We start from the raw sequence: 14,693 nt of genomic DNA on the forward strand, positions 1-14,693 counted from the left end.
CGTGGTGCGACCCGAGAAAATTTTCAGAGCGAAACTACGCGATTGGAGTCCGATCTAGAGCGACCTCAGGTTGCTAAAACAAACATATCAAACGTCGTTTGGGCGACTTTGGGTCAACTTTCGGGCTGCTCTGATCAATAAACGAAAACGGTATTAGTTATCAGAATTATGCTCTTATCAAAAAACTTAAAGATATAGAGTGGTTTTTTTGTTGGAAAGTTGTTAGGAATGTCAGGGTCTACATTATGAGAACCATGTTAGTTAGCAACTAGTCCACCGAATGGCGCTAGTGGGTTAACAATTTGACAATAAAAAATTGACAATGTGATATCTCTAAACCCTGATGATATAGAATTTTGGTGTTTTCGAAAAGAATGTTCCGGAGCTCAAAACAGATCAAATAGTGTATACAATATCTGAAAATTTTCCAATTGGTGGCGCTAGTGTGCAATTCAAGGTTGGAAATAAATGTTGACTCATTCAGATGGTTTCTTCGAGAAGTTGTTTTGGGGTTTCAATACCTATTAAATGATTGATTAAACAGTTCGTATTGTATCTACAAGGTGATCTTCAGCAACTGAAAATCAGAATTGTTTACGAGAGTGATGTTATTGATTAGTTTTTCAATAAGTTGATGGAGTCACTCCATCAATTTATTCAAAAACTGTTTTTCTAGAAGGCGTTAGTGCGCTACTCGAGTATTTAAAAGAATAAGCTATCGACATTTGAAATCTGAGGAACTTGAGAGAGTGAAACTCGAACTTTATATTAAAGTTTTGATTATTTGTATTGCTAAATATAATGATAAGTACATAAAACCTGATATGTATGTTTATCTTATTTTATTTTATAGCGACCGGGAATTCATCAATATTTCTTGAAAACTTATAAATTGAGTATAGTATCGAACCGTACATGTATTGCATGGTATAAATTGGATTACGCGTAAAGATTTTGACTGTTTGGAAAGGTGGTGGTTCTGAACCAGTTTCTGTGCAAAACATAAATGTATATAAAACTAATCGCTCTACCAGATGGAGATTGGGTACCGTAATGTTTACAGTATCTTGAGGTTATACTTGATTTCGACTGGGGTGATAATCGTGGAAAACTGTAAAACGGCTGTCTCAGTCTTATAATACAAACGAATGTTGTTTACTGTCCGACGTTTCGGCCTTTGATGTAGGCCTTTTTCAAGGAAAATAAAGTCTATCGTTTATAGTCAAAATTTGTCGATGTCTGACGCTACGTTGTCTGGTGAAGTAGTTGTGACACTGTACGTGATTTATGCAAACAAAATATTTGTTATGCAATCAATATATTTTAAAGCATGTTCTAAAATTAACCAGACAACGTAGCGTCAGACATCGACAAATTTTGACTATAAACGATAGACTTTATTTTCCTTGAAAAAGGCCTACATCAAAGGCCGAAACGTCGGACAGTAAACAACATTCGTTTGTATTATAAGACTGAGACAGCCGTTTTACAGTTTTCCACGTTTACAGTATCTATCAGAATACTCGTTTCGTTTGAACGAAAATTGTTCGCAAGATCTTTATTAAATAATTGAGGATGTTTTAGTATAAAATTTGTCCTCTTCGCATTGCATATGCGCTAGTGCTCAATACAAGGTTGATTACGACATATCTTAAATGTGTGATAATTTAGGAGCTATATACTGTGAACTGATTCGCTCAATTCTTGAAAACGGTGCTGTCGTTTAGGCTCCATATTGTTAACTCGACATCCAACGCGTCGAAGCTATTTAGAATAAACTGGCTCTGCATACTCTTTGTATTCTCCGTGGGAGAAATCCCTTAAATTTTTCTAGCCATCAGAAGCGTTATACATTATTTGCACTTTTTATCCGTTCGCCTAAATGTCTCTTAGGCCGTGCGCGTAGCCGATTTTGTTACAATCTCGAACTGATTATCCTGGCTTGTTAAAATAAACTGAATCTAGACATTCACTCTCGTTATACACCGAAACCTCCATTTATGAACTAAACGGGGGTTCGTAAAAAGAGGTAGTTCGTAAAAAAAGTTTACGTTTAGTTGAAATTCAAGATGGCGACTTCCGGTTTGTTGATATTCCTTAAAAAATCCTTACAATATGGGTATTTTCGGAACGGGGTTAAGGTGTACATATCACAAAAGGATGTTTGAAGTGGTTCTGAAATCCAAGATGGCGACTTCCGGTTTCTTGATATTCCTTGAAAACCCTTACAATATGAATATTTTCCGAACGGAATTGATGAGTAGATGTCAGAAAATAATGTTTGAGGTAGTTTTGAAATTCAAGATGGCAACTTCCGGTTTGTTGATATTCCTTGAAAACCTTTGCAATATGGGTATTTTCGGAACGGAATTGATGAGTAGATGTCAGAAAATGATGTTTGAGGTAGTTTTGAAATTCAAGATGGCGACTTCCGGTTTGTTGATATTTCTTGAAAACCCTTGCAATATGGGTATTTTCGGAACGGAATTGATGAGTAGATGTCAGAAAACGATGTTTGAGGTAGTTTTAAAATTCAAGATGGCGACTTCCGGTTTATTGATATTCCTTGAAAATCCTGGCATTATGGGTATTTTCGGAACGGGGTTAATGAGTAGGTATCAGAAAACGATGTTTGAGGTACTTTTGAAATTCAAGATGGCAACTTCCGGTTTCTTGATATTCCTTGAAAACCCTTACAATATGGGTATTTTCGGAACGGGATTGATGATTAGTTGTCAGAACACGATGTTTGAGGTGGTTCTTGAATCCAAGATGGTGGCCCCTATTACCGTTCTCACTTCCACTTTCACATTCACTTCACTTACATGTCACTTCACTCTATTTTACCTATTACCAATATCACGCATAGTGAAGTGATCACTGTGGTGGAAAACATTATTTTTTCCACAAAATATTGGTGGCGTGATGTTCATAATGGCATCAAGTTTATCCAAGTTATTACTTTTGTCTCTAGAGCGACTTCCGTAATAAGGACCTACATTCACTGCACTTGATTTCCACCGTGAAGTGATACCCATAATAAGGGTCACGATCACTTCACTTGGTTTTCACCGTGTAGTGACACCGGTAATAAGGGCCGGTAACTTCCGATTTGTTGATATTCCTTGAAACCCCTTACAATATGGGTACTTTCGGAAAGAGATTTAAAAGTAGACGTCGGAAAATTATATTTGAGGTGGTCTTGAACTACAAAACAGTGACTTCCGGTTGATTATTATCTTTTGAAAGTTTTTGCCATTTTCCTTTAACTCTTTATTCCTTTAAAACACTATACCGTTTCGAAAATACCCATATTGTATGGGTTTTCAAGGAATATCAACAAACCGGAAGTCGCCTTATTGGATTTCAGAACCACCTCAAACATCATTTTCGGACATCTACTCATTAACCCCGTTCCGAAAATACCCATATCGTAAGGGTTTTCGAGGAATATTAACAAACCGGAAGTCGCCATCTTGAATTTCAAAACTACCTCAAACATCGTTTTCTGGCATCTACTCATCAATCCCGTTCCGAAAATATCCATATTGTATGGGTTTTCAAGGAATATCAACACACCGGAAGTCGCCATCTTGGATTTGAGAACCACTTCAAGCATAATTTTCCGACATCTACTCATCAATTCCGTTCAGAAAATACCCATATTGCAAGGGTTTTCAAGGAATATCAACACACCGGAAGTCGCCATCTTGGATTTGAGAACCACTTCAAACATAATTTTCCGACATCTTCTCATCAATTCCGTTCCGAAAATACCCATATTGTATGGGTTTTCAAGGAATATCAATCAACCGGAAGTCGCCATCTTGGATTTCCAAAATACCTCAAACATCATTTTCCGGAATCTACTCTTTAAACCCGTTCCAAAAATACCTATATTGTAGTAGTTTCCATGGAGTCGGAAATCGCTTTCGATGAATGACAAAACCTCTTTTTACGAAGTAGGTTCGTAAAAAAAGTTTACGTTATTTGGGATTTGGTTCGTAAAAAGAGGTACGTAAAAAGAGGTTACGTATAAAAAGTGTTCGTAAACGGAGGTTTGGGTGTATTCAATCTCATCCATTCCTGAAAATTCAAATAACATTATCTGATAACGGTTTTTTAATGTATCGTCTATTTATTCATTGTTTCCAATTATTTTGAAACTGCCTTTCTAGTTCTTAAGTGATAGGCTTAGTTATAGGAGCTATCATAATTAATTATGGCCCTTATTACCGGTATCACTTCACGGTGAAAACCAACTGAAGTGATTGTGACCCTTATTATCGGTATCACTTCACGGTGAGAATCGAGTGAAGTGAGTTTAGTTCCTCAGTACGGAAGTCGCTTCAAAGGCAAAAGTAATTATTTGGATGAACTTGATGTCATAATAAACATCACGCCACCAACATTTTGTTGAAAAAATTAGTTTTTTCCACCACAGTGATCACTTCACTATGCGTGATACTGGTAATAGGTGGAAACAAGTGAAGTGACATGTAAGTGAAGTGAATGTGAAAGTGGAAGTGAGAACGGTAATAAGGGCCTATAATTCGTTGACATGAAAGATGAAGAGATTTGTTGCCTGATGATGAGCGAGCCTATGAAATTTTCAATTCATTGGGCTTACGAGTTTCATCAGATTTCAGATGTCGATATTCATTTTAATACTCCAGTAGCTTACTAGCGTCTTCCAGTAGAACAGTTTTTAAATTGTCAATCCTTCACCAACTTCTTGAAAAATTGATTGATAACATCACTCTCGTAAACAATTCTGATTTTTAGTTACAGAAGACCACCTTGTAGATACTATACGAACTGTCAATAATTTAATAGGTATTGAAACCCTAGAACAGCTTCTCGAAGAAACATGAATTGCACACTAGAGCCACCAATTGAAGAATTTTCAGATATTATTTACACTCTTTAATCGGTTTTGAACTCTGGAACATTCTTCTCGAAAACACCAACATTATATCTCAACAAATTATAAAGATATGATAGAATCCAGGCCCTTATTACCGTTCTCGCTTCCACTTCCACTTTCACTTCACTCACATATCACTTCACTTGATTTTACCTATTACCAGTATCACTCTCAGCGAAGTAATCACTGTAGTGAAAAAAAAATTTTTTCCAACAAAATTTTGGTGATTTGACCGGTGATAAGGGCCAATGACTTTCATTCACTTCACATGGTTTTCACCGTGAAGTGATACCGATAATAAGGGCCCCATTTTCATTGGCAAAATTGTGATCCCACTAACGCCACTGGGTGAATGTGTTTCTAATGAATATGATTTTCATAATTTACACCGCAACATTCCGAACATTTTCGTGAAAAACAAAGTCGCTCTAAATCTTTTAGTTTTCGCACTAAAGCATAATTTTGATATTGAAAGTTGTACCATAGCAAGCACACTAATTCCATCTGATGGAGTGATTCTGAAATATACTTTTAACTTGTTATTAAACTTTGAGTCTCTCGAAAGTTGTTTGAAGGTTCCAGATGCTAAAATACTCGCGATATTTCATGTTTAAACTGTTTTTTTTTGTAAATATATGAATTATTTCATGTTCTTTTCAAAGCACCCCTGGTGGAACAGTTCTCAACTAATTTTCTTTCAACTTACACTAAATTATTGGTCTAAGTATCTACAACAAGTTTGCCGAAGATTGTATAGCTCTATCTGTCGACCGAAGCGAGATAACCGTTCACAGCCCCAATCAGTCGAAATCCCATATGCTCTGGGTCCCGTTTATCGCGGATTCGCTTTGCACGCTCCCGGTGAACCGCATTATACGAGACCCCTCTGTAATTTGAAAATGGATCCGAAAACACAAACAAAGAAAAGGGAAAAGCACAAGACGGATGAAATTAACAAAGTGAACATTGCCTTTTATTTCTTTGCTTTGTTGCTGAGATCTGGAGAGAAATACGTAAAAAAAACTTCCTGGCTTGGCTTCCTGTGACCGAATCGAAGGTGAGTTTAACAAAGAGAGACATATGTATAAAGTAAATAAATTCAGTTACCATTATTTCGAAGGTGAACCAAGCGTTGCAGACACATTCGATATAGAAGAATGCGACGTGAGCATTCGTTTGCGTCTTTTCCAGCACCCAGGAGGTGTTTTGGCTAGCCGTCTTCACCGTGATGTTGCGGATGTACGGCACTCGCATGTCCGGATGCGTCTTCAGGCAAAATGATATGATCGATACGCAGATGAAGAAAACTGATATGATGCCGATTATCTGTGTGGGGTGGGGAGAAGGACAACGAAATATATCATCAATCAATGAGCTGGGCTTTAGAGCAACTAAACTGCATTATCACTAAACTGAGTATTATGGGTTATTAATTCAATTGAGGGTAATTAGTTCATAAAGCTAAAATTACAAAATAGATTGCCATGTGAATTTAACAACGGCCGAGCTTGTTTCAACTGGTGGAGGTAGGAAACCACATGTTTCAATTACCTCGAAACATCGAACAAAATTTTAATTATTAGTTTCCGAATTAACAACACCCGGCGGCAACTCAGTATATTCTATTGCAATGGATATTAGATTTTAGAGGCTAGCCTTTGGGCGTTGTGCCCCCATTATGTTATGCGAAATTGTTTTTTTTTATGATTTATTTTTCGACTCATTTGCCTTAAGCTCAACATAGCCATTGAACATACATAAAAAAATGTTATTTTTCATAGCTGAATCTCGTAATCTTTTGTCGTGGAGGAAAAGGACTCTCATTGCTAACACATGGATCAATAAGTCCCGAAACTAAAGCAGAGATGGCACTCGTAGTAAACCAGTAATCACGTCTTTCTAGAGTACTAACCTTTGCTTGAAACGGGTCAAAATTTTAAGTCGATCCGACCAGAAACAGCTGAGTTATCGAGGTTGGAGTAAAGTCGTTTTGTAGTTTATTTTAATAATGGAAAAAACCGAGTTTCGTGTTTTGATATAACATTGTTTTTAATGGGTAAAAACACCGTGCAAGCGAAACAATGGATTGCAAAATGTTATCCGGACTCTTGTCCATCAAAAGCAACGGTTTGTCGGTGGTTCGCCGACTTTAAACGTGGTCGTACCGACACAAATGACGCGGAACGCTCGGGTAGACCTGTGGAAGCCGTTACACCGGAAAATGTGAGTGAAGTGACAAAAATTATAATGAAAGATCGTAAAGCGAAGCTCCGTGAGATTGCTGAGATGACACAGATATCATATGGAAGTGTATTTACTATTCTTCATGAAAAATTGAGCATGAAAAAGGTTTTTTCCAAGTGGGTGCCGCGATTGCTTTCGATGGAACAAAAACACCCTGTCACAAGTCAATGAAAACAATGGCGAAATTGAACGAATTTGGGCTTTGATTTGCTTCTCCACCCCCCATACTCGCCTGATTTAGCCCCCAGTGACTACTGGCTCTTTGCTGATCTTAAAAAATGCTCCAGGGAAAAAAATTTAGCTCAAATGAGGAGGTCATCGCTGAAACTGAAGCTTATTTTGAAGCGAAAGATAATTTTTTTTATAAACATGGTATTGAAGAATTGGAAAAACGTTGGAACCATTGTATCACCCTAAAAGGTGATTATGTTGATGAATAAAAAAAAATTGCAAAAAAAAAGTTGTTTCCATTGTTAGTCTCGGGACTTATTGATCCATGTGTTATCTAGCGAATGAAAAGGGGAGCTGGTTCGCTATTCACGTCCCGTACATTGCACAGTGGGAAAATTTTTGTATAATTTTATAAAAACCTAAGCAAATTTTTCCGTAGAATCGATTTATGATAGATAGAAGATCCGCAAAAGACTATAGCAGGATAAGCATGTGAAATCTGCCCCCAAAGGGAATTCATATTGTTATACCACATTAGAAAAGGTCATAGACTGTAAACAATTTTCTCAAAGTTTCAATCCTTCAAGGCCATCGTCCAGGTACCATGCGCGCGAGTGGTTTTAGGAAATTATCGATGGAAATTATGAAAAATTTGACAATACCAAAAACATACAGATTTTTGAAATACTTTTATCTATCTACAGGGTGAAAATGGCTGGAAAATTCGGAGGATTTTCCGAGTCTTATCAAAAATAGCACTGAAAAAATGAGTTTTTTTTTTGTAATTTTTCATAATTATTTGAAAAAATAATTCGATGGAATGAAATTTTTTTTTCAAAAAAACCTTATGCTGGCAACAAGGATTACATTCGGAAACATTTTTGGAAAACCTTTTCACGCTTTTCATGGAAAATCAACGAATTTCATATAACCGATTTCGTGGAAATTTTTGAAATTCGTGGATTTTTTATGAAAAGCGTGAAAAGGTTTTCCAAAAATGTGTCCGAATGTAATCTTTGTATCCATCATAAGGCATTATTTTTCCAGATAATTGTGAAAGATCACAAAAACACTCATTTTTCAGAGCTATTTTTGATAAGACTCGGAAAATCCTTCGAATTTTCCAGCCATTTTAAACCTGTAGATAGATAAAAGTATTTCAAAGGTCTGTATGTTTTTGGTTTTCTCAAATTTTTCAAAATTTCCATCGAAAATTTTCTAAAACCACCCGCGCGTATGGTACTTGCACGATGGCCTTAACTGCCATATTGACGGAGATAGGGTGGTTCTATTGATTTTTATTTTATTTGATTTTTGAAGAAACTGCTCCTCCGAAAAAATTGAAAAAATCAGGTATGTTTAAGGCATTATGGGGATGCTTTACAATTTCTTTTTCAAAATTTTTGAATATGTATTTCTTATATTAAAAATACTAGAACATTTTGAAACATATTTTTTCCCTCTTCCTTTACACCACCCTGGATTTTTTAGTCCTTTTACACCACCCTGGATTTTTTAGTGATAAATAAAGAATTTTTGGACATGTTAAAGTGGTATGTTTTCATATTTTGAAAAAAGCGTGGACGAGCAAAATATTTGATTTTTTCTACAAAATTAATTAAAAGTCGACCATGCGTTCCCATCAAGTTCTCTTAGAAGGAAACGCATGGTGTTTGTTCTAGTTGTGTCTAGTAGTAGTCGACCATGCGTCCCCATCAAGTTCTGTTAAAAGGAAACGCATGGTGCCTTGCTCTAGTAGTTTATGCAACTCATGCGCAGGGCTTAGAAATCAAAGTAACGAAAAGAAGGAAATGAGTTTCAACCATTGCATAATACATACACGATCATACTTCGAGTACAACCTAGAGAGCTACGAAGCAAAAATTTACTGGTATGGGGTTCATATATGTATGGTAGTAATATATGAACGTCGCAAGTATCACACATAAGAAATTCGCTTACGGCAGTCAAGAACTAGAGCGGGTGTCAGTTTTTACGTGTTGCTGAAGGATGTGATGAAAGAATAATGAAAGAAAGAATGAAAATTTCATTACTGTGTCAAAAGTTATCATAAAAATATGTTATCGAGGGATGTGTATAGTTTTCTGGAAAAATGTATGATAAAGATAAAGTTGGAGTTTTGTGTTTGAAAACGCCAAACGAATATCTTTATGATGGTTTTCATGGTTTGTAGATTGAGAGCGCTATATATTTTTTTATTTATTCTAAAATTTGAAACAACAACAGATATAAAAAAATAATGATGCGTTATTTTTTGTTTTTGAGTTTTAACCTTTGAATAATTTCAAGTCAAGCATTTATCGATCATGTCTATTAAAAAACTTGATTCGCTGAATCGATTTCTTTAATTTTTGGATATATTGTGTAGAAAGCTCCGTACTTTCCAGAAAATATCTGAGAATACATAATTAACTCAGTAAGTGATTTTCACTCTCAATTAACTCAGTAAGTGATTTTCACTCTCAGAGGAACGCTTCCAGGTTTTTACAGGTTTAATATGGCCAAATATCATTGAGCTTCGTTATATACTGGTGTCAATGAGAAAGATTTGGTCGTATTTTTATTCAAATTGCGAACGGGAAGTTCTAATAAAGTAATATCATCAATCCTTGGATTGGAACGAGAGCAACAAGTATCTAAATATAGTAGCTCTATAATAGAAGCTTTTGAGAAGGATGTTCTGCCAAGCAATTTTGGTTTTAAAGCTTTATCACGAGATGACCCAATTAAGACACACAGATCACAAGAAAGCTATTCGGGCCCGTAGTAAGTCTCAGTTTTAAAAGCTTACAAGTGCTATATCGAGTACACTCCAAATTCGGCTGGATATTTGGGAATCCAGCGCCGTTGCTGTGAATGCGCTATTGGCAATAGAACTGTTGGTTGCTGTTCACACGAGGCCTCCATTATTCCCTACCTTTCCTTAATTCTATGTAAAAGTGATGCTACGGCGAAGAACAACTTATGTAAATTGCCTTAAGAAATAAACGTATTTATGGAAAAACAATTCTAAGAAATCGATTCCAACCTTCATCAATGGCCACTTCTGTTTGACACCAATATAAAAAAGAAAAATTTAATTCACTGCTGTTTCAACTTGCTATGTATTTAGTGAAATGTACAGAGCTGGCAAAAAGGAAACCGCGTTGTACGAGACCCCACAGTGCAAAACGATTTGACCATTTCATGAAACACTATTGAATCATCGAATTATATACAGTCACCCGCTCTAGTTCTTGACTGCCGTAACCGAATTTCATATGTGGGATACTCGCGACGTTCATATATTACTACCATTCATATATAAACCACATACCAGTAAGTTCTCGCTTTGTAGCTTTCTAGGTTGTACCCGAAGTATAATCGTGTATGTATTATGCAAAGGTTGATACTCATTTCCTTCTTTTCGTTACTTTGATTTCTAAGCCCTGCGCTTGAGTTGCATAAACTACTAGAACAAAGCACCATGCGTTTTCTTCGCTCAGAATTTGATGGGGACGCATGGTCGACTGTTATATATATTTTAGAAAAAATAAAATATTTTGGTCGTCCACATTTTAAAAAAATATGAAAACATACCACTGTCCAAAAATCCTTTATTTATCACTAAAAAATCCAGGGCGGTGCAAAAATTGGAAGAGGGAAAAAAATGTTTCAAAATTTTCTAGTATTTTTTAATGTAAGAAATACATATTCAAAAATTTTGCAAAAAAATTGTAAACCATCCCCATAATGCCTTAAACATACCTGATTTTTTCAAATTTTTCGGAGGAGCAGTTTCTTCAAAAATCAAATAAAATAAAAATCAATAGAATCACCCCAGCTCCGTCAATATGGCAGTTAAAGGGTTGAAACTTTGAGAAAATTTCTATTTCTCTTTTTTTCTAACTTTACCTCGAAAACTCACTGTGGAATTCTGAAAAAAAAATAAGAATTTGACCAATCGGAAAGTATTTCTGACATGTTCATAAGTTCGATGAATCGATTTTTTAAATAAGATTGACCGCTAATAACTGTATTTTGTTTTATCCCAAGTCATCTTCTTCCATGAATTTATAGAAAAAAAGTTTTTTTACCAATTATGATTAAACAAGACAGTTTCATGTTTCGCACATAACCTCACAAAATAGTTAACAGATAGTTTCCATGATCGCATGCTTCGTGCTACATTGTTTTATTTTCCCACAAATATAATTTTACGTTGAATTCAGATTTACAATTCTGAACCAGATCCGATATGACCTACCAATATTGGTAAATATTACGTAGAAAACTTCAGTGATCCAGGTACACATAATAGGAATGACAGTACCAGCCCGTTTAACCCTTTTTAAAGACTATCCCAGAAAGTATGGACGCAACCAAAAACCGCTGCCATTTCGCAATGGTTCAGAATCTGTCAATTTTTATGGCTGCGTCCTGTTGTTTACACTCTTCTCTAACCATTTGTGCAGTTGTTTATTCGTTTTCATTAGTTTGTTTTAAAATGCGTGGACTTTCAGCAGAACAACGTCGAAAAATTGTGTACAAATGGTGCACAGAACGCGGACTGTCACTAAGAAAGATAGCAAAAATGGAAGGAGTAAGTGAAAAAGCCGTGCGAAATGCAATCAGAAAGTTCGGTGAGGATAAACCGAAAACGGGTCGAAAAAATGCCCTGCTAACCCTCAGTTGGATAAACGTATACTGAAGACGATCGAGCAAAAGAAGGAGGTTTCAGTTCGGGATATAGCCAAAAAAGTGGGCACTTCGAAGTCAAATGTTCTTCGTACTAAGAAACGTTTGAATCTTCGAGGGTTCTAAAGCTGTACAATACGATTCTTGCTGGAAATTTGAACTGCATAATCACGGACGACGAAACCTACGTGAAACTCGATTGCAAATCCTTGCCGGGACCACAATATTATGCGGTGCGAGAAGGGCAAGTATTAAACCAGTCCGAGTTATCGATCGAAGTCGAAAAATTTGGTAAGGTCTAGCAAGCAATTTGTAGCTGCGGTAAGATTTCGAAACCATTCATCACCACTACTTCAATGAACAGCGATATACATCAAGGAATGTTTACAAAAACGACTTCTACCCATGATTCGAAGCCACAAGGATCCTGTTGTTTTCTGACCAGATCTTGCTTCTTGCCACTACTCGAAATCAACGATAGAATGGTATACTACCAAAAATGTCACTTTCGTCCCAAAAGATTGCCCACAACTTCGACCAATTGAGGAATTTCGGGCATTAACGAAGGCACATCTTAGGAAACATGTCTCGGCAGCCGAAACCAATCAACAGTTCGAAAAAGATTGGAAAAAAGTGTCAAAACTTATCGCCATGAAGTCTGTACGGAATTCAATGAGGAACGTTCGCAAGAAGGTGCGCCAGCTAGTCTACAATGGCTAAGTAGCAAATGTTGAGAATAATATTCTGTCGTTGTAGTCTAATATTATCAGTATATCGAATAAAATTTGAATGTCTAACTCTTGTGAATTATTTACAGCGAAATCAAAGTGCGTCCATACATTTTGGGACAGTCTTTAATTAGCCTGACACCTCTTCGGAAGACGGTTTTCTCGAAAAACTGTTGACAAAAAAGGTAAAACCAAAACGTGTTTTTAGAGAGACCACCTATTTACACTGCGAAAAATTGATGCAACTCGATCAAATGAAGAGCTTGAGAGGTGGCTTTTTCAGCAAAGTTAGATTCTAGATTCCAATCCAAACATGAACCAACCTAATGACTTTTTACATCAAAAGATGCAGCATTCGATTGCAAACAACTCTTGTGAAGGCACTAACTACAAAAACATACTATTTTATAGCGAAAGTATTTTATTCTCCCTAATTTCCCTTTTCGGACCACCGTCCACTGTAACTGTGATAAAGATTTCTAGGAAATTATCAGTCCTGTATTAATTTGACGCGATACTCAATTACGTAACTATTTCGTACGAGAAAAAAAAAACTTCTCTTTTTAAAACTCTTTCGATTTGATTTGATAAAGCTGTACGATTCTGGCAACAATAAATTTAATTTTCACAAAGGGGCTCGAAATTATTGCATTTTTACAAAGGAGAAATTATTTTTGAAGTATTTTGAAACGATCAACACTAATGAATATTTTTGCAAGAAAACATATGCAGAGTGATGACAAAATTATCACATCACTGCTGGTTTTATTGAATCTGTTTTTCGCCATTCAGATTGTGTGTAAATATAAGAACATATTTATAGAACCCGTTTTTGACAGATACTCCTAAACATGAGCGTTTTTGGGGTGTTGAGCAGTCCATTGAAGTGGTTTACCCAGAACAATTAAGAAAAACCTGCACACTTTTAATTTTAAGCCCACCTAGGTTCGATTTTCACCCCCGCATATAGGGTCAGAAATGTTTTTGGCCAGAAAAGGTGAATGACCTTAAAATTAAAACCTCTATAATCGAAATAAAAAAAATTAAAGATGTGCATGTGTATTATCAAGTCAATTATTTGGTTTTAGAATCTGCTCTTCAGTCATGATTACGGAGTTGAAATGAATGGAATAACACGTTAGAAGTTTGCTCGCGCATCGGTATTATCCGAACTACTCGCACGCCAAACGGGCAAAATTGGTAAATGTGGTCAAGTCAACTGTCAACAGCGTAACGAAAGCGGGCTACGGAACGTTTGTCAACAGCCACCGAAACTGAATCGAGTGAATCTGAAAGCTGGAGGCCTCGCAAAGAGGCCAACTGTTTCAAGCGGAACCGCAACTACAAATGGCTTGTGAGATCAGCGCCTGATGGGTATGAATTCAGAAATAAATCGAAAACTGTACCAATAAATGTAAATTGCTGAATTGGAAGGATATTTTAGTCCAAATAAAATTCACATATTGCTGTGATTACCGTGCTAAGGGCATATTCAGGAGTGTTCTAGTTCTAGATGCATAATTTATGTCAGTTTTAGAATCTAAATCTAGAAATTATAACAAAATAAACTGGCAGCCCCAACAGCGTTTTATCTGTGTTTCAAATATAGAAAAAATAGAACGGCAATGTATACCAGTTTTAAATTTGACAGTAGAACTGGTCGAATAAATAAAACTAAAACGGATTGCTGGGGATACGTTTGTTCCAGTTTCATTTACATTATAGACCACCCATATGAATCTTGCAGCTTCTGAATTTGCTCTAAGAATTCGAGATATCGTGGTAGGTGTTTTGTAAATTATGCGTCTGTTACTAGTTATGAAAAGGTCAAAAAATTGTCTTCAACTTTTCCCTAACCTGTAGGAATGGATGCTCGAAAAATGCGAAGGGCTACTGAAATTCATGTCTTGTTACAGATCAACACA

At 36.2% G+C, this 14,693-nt stretch overlaps 1 protein-coding gene across 2 annotated transcripts in view; it reads right to left on the reverse strand.

The window, feature by feature from the left end:
• The window catches only part of LOC131431423 (potassium voltage-gated channel protein Shaw-like), a 254,602-nt gene that overhangs the window by 24,343 nt on the left and 215,566 nt on the right, over positions 1–14,693 (reverse strand). For both annotated transcript variants that reach the window (XR_009229674.1, XM_058597123.1), the window contains exon 6: positions 6,035–6,253. Coding sequence is in view for 1 of the 2 variants with exons in the window: in XM_058597123.1 (XP_058453106.1) it covers positions 6,035–6,253 (219 nt within the window). In the remaining variant the exon portion in view is untranslated. The remainder of the gene's footprint in view (positions 1–6,034; positions 6,254–14,693) is intronic.

Source organism: Malaya genurostris, chromosome 2 (assembly GCF_030247185.1).
Source record: "Malaya genurostris strain Urasoe2022 chromosome 2, Malgen_1.1, whole genome shotgun sequence".
Lineage (NCBI taxonomy): Eukaryota > Metazoa > Arthropoda > Insecta > Diptera > Culicidae > Malaya > Malaya genurostris.